The following is a 9894-nucleotide window of genomic DNA, read 5'->3' as shown; positions in this document are numbered from 1 at the left end:
AACAATAATATGCTTATTGAAAAATATTTTTGAAATACGACAATACTTATTATTAAATTACATTCTAGTTATACCAACATAAGTAATAGAGAAAGTTTTAGTTTTAACTTTTAGAACTCTATTTTATACGTACGTATGTATTTTGGACGGCATCAACTAAAAGATAAGTTATATAATAATGCTTCTTTTAATTTACTAATATGGTACATTCACTTTTTATAACCAAAAATTTTTCAATTTTATTTTTTAATAAAGATTTGATATTATAATAAAATTATATTATTTATATATAATATTTTTTTTATTTTTCTCTTTGTATATTAATTATTTTGTTCAATAATTTTTTATTTCTTTCTCTCTATTATATACAAAATTATGTAAACTTAAATTAGACATATATATATCGATTTGGCGTACTGATGAAAAAATATATCGGTTTGGCGTTATGTCATCCAGCATCCACTGAACTCTAGAGGTATCCAATATGCAAGATTGTAAGAGATATGCAGAAAAAGTCATAATAGGAAAAGAAACTTCAAGTTTTGGGGCCCTTTGATCGCAATCGCCAAGGAGTAGACAAGAAGTCGATCAAATTAGTTATCTTTGAACAGAAATCTAGTTTTTATGTCGAAATTAATTGTTATTGGGTTTTGGTCTAGTTTTTCCAAAACTTTTTTCATTTTATTAATAATATTTAGGGTGTTAGGTAAATAATTGATAGGTCTTGGGATGCCTTGGATGTCAAAATCTCTATTGTGATGTTTGTACACTTTAAGCCTTTGTGTATAAATAAATAAAAATTAGTAAGTACTTTTATCCTTTATGATGTGTTTGCTCAAAAAGAAAGAAATAGATAAAAAAAAATAGATTAATTTTAAGAATGTTTAGTTTAAGAAAAGTAGAAAAGAAATTTAATAAAGAAGAAAGAAGTACTAGAAAAATAATAATACAAGACTAATTATCGGGTTTTTTTCATGACAATCAATTATTGAAACAAAACCAATCGATTGTTTATGAATTTTTGTTTTTTTTTTTGTTTTTGGTAATTGAGACAATCAATTATGAGTTACAATAATAATTATTTTTATAAAAAAGTCATAATGTATTAATTTTGCGGGAAAAAAAGAAGAGAAAAGGTTAAGGCTCGCACTTTTTTATTTCTTTCTTCCACCATTTTTCTACGACTAAACATACTCCATTTTCTATTTCATACTTATTTTTTCTTATTTCCCCTGCCTCTATTTTCCCACTAGTTCTCTGCAACTAAAGGAAAAACCTTACTTCAACTCTCATTTTTATACAATCATGCGATAAAAGGTGTTTATACGTTTTTTTTTACGTTTTGTTGGTACACGGTTAAAACTTATATATTTTTCTTTAGTTATTTTTGTATCTTGTTATGTAATTAAAATTGCAACTTATTTCACTATTTTTTCTTATTCTAAATTGTTATTATGTGAGTTATGGAAATGAAATTTTAATTTTAATTGAAAACCAATATTAAAAAATCTTAAGGCTACATTTAAATTTTGTTTTTTATACATCATCTTTAATTGGTTTTAATTTGGCCTTATATATTAGAGGGATTGAGATAATATGTTCCTATATTATATATTTTTATACTTCTTTTAAATATTTCTTATTTAAATAAATTAAAAATATATTTTTTGTAATATCTTCAATTGCATATTAATATGTCATCTAAATACATAGTACGTGACTCAAGTTTTTTAATTACTTCTCTTGTATTTAAATTCAGTAAATATATTTTTTAAAAATTCTTAAATAAAAAATAAGCAGCTTAATTTTCTATAAACAAAAACAAAAAAAAATTGCTTCTTTTTCTCTCCTCATTGTTCCATAAGTCATTTCTTTTAAGTGAAAAAAATGAAAATTATTAAGAACCTTATACTTTACTTTAAAAACTTTTATTTTTAGTTTTAGTTCTACATTATATATCTTTTTCTTATTTTTATAAGTAATTTTTAATTAATTAACACATTGCTAAAAAAATTAAAGTAGTTAATACTTAATAGTCTTTAATTTATATAAAAAACTATTTTAACTTTTCAAAATTACCCTTATTAATTTAAAGGCTCTTAAAATACTGGTTAAAGAATAAATAGCATGGTATTTTATATTGATATTATTTGTTTTGAAATATATATATATATATATATATATATATATATATATATATATATATATATATATATATATATACATTAAAATATACCTTAATTTTGATTTCACATTTCTTTAATGCTATGTATGATTTAATTATACATAATATTAGAATTTATATATTAGGTCAAACAAATTGGATTGACTCAATAATTATTAATATTATTGTTCCAACTAAATTGAGTCTTATACATGTAATGATCATCATTTTTAGAAACGATATTTAGAAGAAGAAAAAAAACCTTCCAGTTCACCTAGAAAAAAATAATCATTTTTAATCCCCAAAGTTTAATTTTCAATATCTAAATAGATGGAAATAATTTTTCATTTTATTATCCCCTACTAAAGACTAAAAACTAATTAATTAACTCAAAAAATAATTATCATAAAAGAAACTATCATAAAAAAACATAAAAGTAAAATGACTTTTAACGATAAGAAACAATGATCGGACTTACATATATTTTAATTAAATCCAATATTAATATATTTGTTTTTATATTTAATGTTTTTCCCATATAATATTGGAGGTCAGTTGATTAAATAGATTGACCCAACTAAAATTTAAAAGAAAAAAGAAAATTCATTTTAAAAAAATTCAACATAAAAATATTTTTTTAGCAAAATAATTTCCAGCAAAATTAAATACATGTGTAATTGTATTTGTCCATAACTTTTCCTTATTTTAGCAACTCTAATTTCAAAGTTATTATTTTTTTTAAAAGTATAAAAAGAACCATTATAAGTCCGTCCAGTAAGCAAAATAATTCTATCATAAAAAGTATTTCACGATCACACATTCAAGACTATGATTACAAATCCAATAAAATAATAAATAATTTTATGACAAAAATATTTCATGATTACAAAATAATTTAAACAATCATTACAAGTTGTTAGGGTTTTTTTTTTTCAAGTGGATCTGGTGAGTTAATTCAGCTATCATGATTAATTTTAACTTGAGTGAATCAGATTATAAATAGATCAGATATAATTTTCAAGTTAATTTTTTTTCCAATTTAACACGCCTCAAATCCGTGATATAACGTATTAATCCGTCGATTATATCTGTCTTGACGGCTCTAGTTTGCATCCATCAGAAGTAACAAGAAGTGTTATTTCTGACTTTAAGCATTATTGATCTCCAACAAGAATAGATGTTGGACATGATTTTATTGAAGGATGTAGTCCGTGTTTGGAAAAGATTAATAAACACGGATCCAAGTTTCTCTATTCACGTTTATAGTTTAAAATGCGCAAAAGATATGGAGATTGATGAGAATCGATTTTGTAAAAATGGAAAAGCAAACATGCTAGTAATAAATGTGTGTCCAAACCAAACACCACAAAGGAATTTAGTGGTGATTAAAGCGAGAGAAAGGTAGTTTATCTCCAACACCTGTCAACACCCCATATCTTCTTTCCTCATTTGGCCTCAGTAACCGGGAATCCGAGACTACAGATGCTACCATAGAACGTTGACACCTGCTCTGTGCCAATGGAAGATATATATACATATATCTTTGACACCTGCTCTGTGCCAATGGAAGATATATATACATATATCTTTGACACCTTTTTTATTTCTCCTTTTTGGGTTTAGGACCATTCTTCACGCCTACGTGTTCAGTGCTAAGTGGTTAATGGATTCTTACTTGCCACCTTGATTGGCCTATACAAAATGGGGTAGCGTTTAGACCACGAAGACTTTCTTTCTTTCATATATGAAGACACCTTTGTTAAAGGGCATGCAAGAATAAACCCTTTCAATGATAACCGGTATCAAACTAGCAGATAACAGAACATATGCATATGCACTTTTACAGTGTAGGGAAGGGCAGAATGATGGAAAGTGGGAACTGAATAAGTATATTATATATTATATGCATTTTGATCTCGAACACATATATAAGTTGATTGACAATTCAGGTCTCTCAGTTTGAGTGACTCATAACTTTTAAAAAAATCTAAAAAAAAAAATATTAACTTTTTGGTGAACTTTTTAATATATAAGTTTTGTTTATTATTTTCTTTTATAATTAAATTTATAAATTCATAAAATTTTATATAAATAAATTATTTATAAAATATGTTTTTGTTGTATAAAGGTCCTTTTTTAATTTTTACTTGAGACCCAAAAAGTATCCGAGAGGGCACTGATTATATGGGATCGATTAATTGAGAATCAGACCTAGCCACACTGTAGAAATATTGGGCAATGAGATAAGGGAATTAATTCCATTTTGCTCTATAAAACTTTTCAACAAACTGAAGGAGAATGATGGACTTAGATCAGTTGGGTCACCCCACTTGCAAAATCAATCGGACCACTGTGATGGCAAATCAAACTGAATCGCATTAGCAATTGCGGCCACGGGATTTTCATTGTCGTTTTATTGAAGCCACGGTATTGTTTCATGAGAATATGGTTCCATTTTCAGATAACAACATTTTTCAATGCAATGAATGAAGCTCCTGCATTAACATCTAGTTGTGACTTTGAGGTTGTTACTGTGACGAGAGAATAGTAAATAATGGTCGGAAGAAGAAAGAGATATGGTTTTAGATTAGTTTAGTAGAATCTTCTATATGTGGAATTTGTTCTTGCACCCATGACCCATGAATTGAACTCTCTCCTTCCCTTAAAAAAGAGAAACTTTACTTCTTTGACACTGGATGTAGTTATGCTTTCAATATCAATCTCACTATGGATTGTCATTTTGTGTTTTAAAAAGGAAAAGAGCATAATTAAGGACGATGAAAGTTGTGTGGTCATTTTGTGAGAGAAAATAAAAAGGAAAAACCTGAAAAAGGTACACACAAGGACTAATTCAAGGACGCTTCATATATGTTGTGGGTCTAGTGTGTCTACTAAACTGCAGTACTTTGCAGTAGGATTGTGGCTCGGATATAAATTATTTGCGTTGAAATTGGATATTGACTGGTTCATTCGTGTACTTCTATCAAGATCATGCGGTAGTAGATGTTGACGGTTAAATTAAGAAACTGTCAAGATAGAGAGTCGTATATAAATTATAATTTCTTAATTAAAGTTGGTGTTCTGGAAGATGTGAATCCTGGATAAGGGTTCAAAACCTCAAATTCTGCGATTTCATTGATCAACGTTAGGTTGATATCTCCAAGTTATAAACGTCCTTTCTCAAATTGATCCGCAGCGAGGAATAACTTTTATCTAACACAAGTCTAACAAATTAATTCACTTCGTCTACGTGTCTGTTCAACCAAACAAGAAAAATATATGAGAAATAATGCAATGATAGTTAGAGAAAAAGAAAGAAAATTCCCTTGCAGTGCTGACCTTAATGAAAAAAAAAATTAAAGTAATCCCAACGTGCTAGCTAGTTGTGTTAATATGACAGTCCTCAGCGTTGGAAAACAGGCTTACTCTGAATTTCTAGCAAATTACATAGAAAGCCCAGATGCAGAATTACCGGAGTTTGTAGAATTACATATGTTGTTGGACAATGTAACATGCAGTTTAATTATGATATTACATATAAAAACCAGAAAGTAAAGTAATCTATAAGTAAGAAAAATTTATAAATTTAATATTTTAAGATTTTAAATTATAGTATGGTGTTATATTTATTTAATATTTTTTCACACACACATGTGATGTGATGATTTTATTTAAGCAAATTCTAACAATATAATAATATTAAAAATAAAGTTAAATTAAGTACTAGGTGACAACACTTGAATGTTTTGTTTGTTTTGGTGGAGAAAAAAAATGATTAGCGAAACAAAAAAAATGTATTATTTTATTTTTCCAACAACTGATTGGCCAAGGAAAGATATGTTAGAGTTTCAGGTAAGTTTATATTTATTCTTTAATTTTAGACCCAAAAATTAAAGAATACCTAAAGCGTCCGAAATATTCTTGACTCAATCAAAAACAGACATTTGTCAACATTTCATAACTTACTCTCTTTCCAACTTTAGTCCTCCTAGCACTGGCATATTCATTTACCCAAAGCTCCAAACCTTAGAGAAGAAGGCAGAAAGAGGCAAAGAGCTTCGAACATGACAGAGGCAGAGGTTTGGTCTTCCTCGGAAGAAACTCTTACGGTGTTCTTCATTGCAGACTAACCGGACGGACACTCTGATTTTATTAACAATGTCATTTTATCCTCCGACACAAGTTTCGACATCACTGCCTCTTGGGACGTTGCCACCACACACCGCTTCTTCAGACATGCCAAGGACGTCCTCTTAGTCGCACTCTTGAACGATAGTGTTATCGTTTCAAAAAAGGAAAAGAAGAAGAAAAAAAAACGACCACCTGATTCCGATAGAGCTTCGGTAGAATGGCATGGGTCTTCTACTCTTCTTCCTTCACCTTCTTTTTTATCTTTCAAGTGTGGGTAAGGAAAGAGAACAATCGGAGTTGTTACTTGTTAGTGACCGTGGTGGGATCGCGGGCTATGGAATATTTTAAAAATTTATGATTATATAAGATTTTAGGTCTGTCTAATATAATTATGGACTATGCAGGTTTGACCAGTAAATTTATAAATTAGTCTACAAATTCTTAATTATTACTTAAATTTAATCTAAATTTAATTAATCTTATAATTTAATTCAAAATTTTTCTGTATTTGTATTGAAAATTTATTTATTTGTGTTAAAATTTTTGTAATTAAATATTTATTAAAAATTTATTAAGATTTTTAAAAAAATGTATATATAATTAAATATAATTGATTTTTTTTAAGAGAAATAAATATATATTTTAAAATTATATTAAAAAAAAAGTTCAATGACTAATTCCTTTTTACCAATATTTTAAATTCGTGGAAAAATGAAATAACTGATCCCATCTACAACGCAGCCAAACCGTTTACACACCCTTACTTGTTAGATTAGGAAAATTGTTTTAATTTAATATTATATAATTAATTAACTTTACACGTGTCTACCTTTCTTGAATCGGATGATATTTTGGATGCATCTTTTCCGACACTTTAGCATTACTCGGAGGAGAATATATAAATTGATTTTCAACATATAAAATTTAAAAATATTAATTTATTTTTATTAATTTGATAAAATATTTTTTTTGTTAGTTCTTGGTTATATAATTTTTTATTTGATGTAACTAATAAATTTAATTATTTTATATCTTTTCAAACATACTGATATGATATTTCATCTTTCTTTATCATAAAATATGAAAAAATCACTTAAAAGCAAAGAAACATTGTAACTTTCGGGATGTTTAGTCGTGTGTTTAACTGATTTTATGAGATTTTAATTGTTACAAAATGTGAGAAAATCACTTAAAAATAAAGAAACATTGTAACTTTCGGGATGTTTAGCAGTGTGTTTAACTGATTTTATGAGATTTTAATTGTTACATATTGTTTAGTTTATTTATAATTAAATTATATGCGTAAATTTACTAATCTTATTAGATTATCGTTTAACATGATTAATACTGAAAATTAATAAAAATATATTTTAATTTTACAAAAATCAAATCAATACAAAAAGTTTTATAAATATAAAATTAATATTTTTTTTAATTTTATAGAGATCTCAAACGTATTTTATTCATTATTTTTTATGCAAAGACAAAAGTATTCTTATTTATATTATATTCCTAATTTTTTATTTCTTATATTTTCTTTATTTTTTTCCGAAACTAACCATATCCTTGGCATCAAGAGGAAAGCTAACAAGCAGCAGCTATTCCTCGCAATTTTATCCATTCAAATAGGCGGTGCAATATTCTTTAGCCGTGTACCACTATACTTAGTAGCTTTAAATAAACGGTCCACACAGAATTGGTTTTCAAGATAGAGATAGAGTAAATTAGTATAACAGTGTAATTAAGAATTAAGAGATATGAGGACGTAAAAAAATTATGTATAGTATAATTTTGTTTGTTTTAATAATTTTTTAATAAATATCTCAAGAATATTGATTAGTATTTATCTTCAAAAATATTATGTATAACTCTTTTTTTTTAAATAATACTCCTTCTAAACTTATTTATAAATAAAAATAATTATTTTCGCAAGTTAATATTATTTAATTTTTTCAATCTCAAATAAAAAATAAGATTATTTGTAAAGTTTTAAAACTTATTATTACGAATAAAAAATATTAAAAATAAAATTAAAATTAAATGAAAATATTTTTAAAATAATAATATAAAATAAAATAGATTTATTTATGTTTAATTCTAGATTATTTTTTGTTTACAGGTGAGCCCAGAGAATTTCGGTTAGCTGTCCAATCTCAGTTATTGGAACTGTAAGATTAATTAAATTTTTATTCACCAATAGATTAAGTAGAAAGAAAAGAAAGTTAGAAATAGCGAATGTGTAACGGTGATCCGAGTCAACGGAAGAAGCGCATGATATATTCCTCATGCAAAGCAAGGCAACAGCTTGAAGACAAAACATGAAGGATTTTCGTAATGGTTTAGGTACCGAACTGCAAAATGGTTTAGGTTGCCAATAACATTTAATTTATTTTTCTAACCACAAAGAACGTTCAATTTAAATCGTAAGAAGCTAGTTTTTATTATTTTTTTATCATCTCATATCCATCGTAAGGACCAGAAATTAATCTCTAATTCTCTGGCAAACAAGCAAACCATATTGATGCATGCATGTCATGATGTCGCCAAGGATCATATTCTGCAGTGCGGTTTCCCTAGCAACAATAGCAGTTATTCTGTTGGCTGTGCTATCACCTGTGTCCCACAACAAGAGCCATTCAAAGCCATGGTTGGATCTATCATTGTACATCCAACAACCTCAAATAGCAACATCAAATACCCACCTCGTACCTAGGGAAGATGCTGGGGCTTTCATCTTTCGCCGTGTTCTTACGGAGGGGCCAGAGAAGACTTCACGTGTGGTAGGGAGAGCACAGGGCTTTGTGATCCCCACGGAGCAGTTTCAGCAATCTGAGTTCAATGTTATGTATCTGAGCTTTGACACCCCAGATTGTTCGGGTAGCCTCAGCGTGCAGGCTCTTAAAGACAAACAAGAATTCAAGGTGATAGGAGGGACTGGTTCCTTTGCATTTGCTCGTGGTGTCGCACTTTTCACTAAAACTCATGATTATTCACAACAAAGTCAAGTGGCTGCTGCTGCCACTTACCATGTAAAACTTCAGCTTGAGTTCCCAAACCATTCCACCAAGTTACTAAAAAGGTGAAGCAGATTTTTATTACTTCTTAATTTCTGCTTTGTTTTCATTCTTTCTTATTCCAAGCAATTTAACACTAGCTAGCTACTTGCACCCGAGAATCCCAGATCTACCGTTTTTCCTTCTTAAAGTCTTTGTATATGTTATATATATACTTGTATCAACAGCCATGCACGCTTATTAATTCTACTTTTAGGCGTTGTGTTCCGATATATAGAATATTAAGGAATCTGAAATTATTAGATATTCAATTTCTTCTTCTTTTTTGTATACGTAATTCAATTTCTTACTTTTTTAAATTTTATTGTTTAGATAAGGTAATTGATTGGAGAAGTCTTTGAAATTTGGTAGTATATAGTACTTTTAGTTTCTTTTTTCTTGGAGGAGATTTTACCAATAGCTAAAATTTGGTAGTCTAATTGTGTGCGGATTAGGGAACACCAAAATTAGCCTCAGATTTTATTGGTGAAAGGATAAACCTGAGACGTGAAGCAAAAGAGAAACACCTGAAGGCCGAAGCTTCAA

At 27.9% G+C, this 9894-nt stretch overlaps 1 protein-coding gene across 1 annotated transcript; it reads left to right on the top strand.

The window, feature by feature from the left end:
- Nucleotides 1-8704: 8704 nt before the first annotated feature.
- LOC114413695 lies at nt 8705-9620 on the top strand. The gene has a single exon (XM_028378214.1). The coding sequence runs from the start codon at nt 8821-8823 to the stop codon at nt 9376-9378; it is 558 nt and encodes a 185-aa protein (XP_028234015.1). The 5' UTR covers nt 8705-8820; the 3' UTR covers nt 9379-9620.
- Nucleotides 9621-9894: the final 274 nt, after the last annotated feature.

The sequence above is a fragment of the Glycine soja genome, chromosome 5 (assembly GCF_004193775.1).
Source record: "Glycine soja cultivar W05 chromosome 5, ASM419377v2, whole genome shotgun sequence".
Classification (NCBI taxonomy): Eukaryota; Viridiplantae; Streptophyta; class Magnoliopsida; order Fabales; family Fabaceae; genus Glycine; species Glycine soja.
This window is presented reverse-complemented; position numbering and strand designations above follow the sequence as displayed.

Excerpts from the sequence above, each read along its gene's own strand:
- LOC114413695 (XM_028378214.1), top strand. The coding sequence starts at position 8,821 with ATGCATGTCATGATGTCGCCAAGGATCATATTCTGCAGTGCGGTTTCC.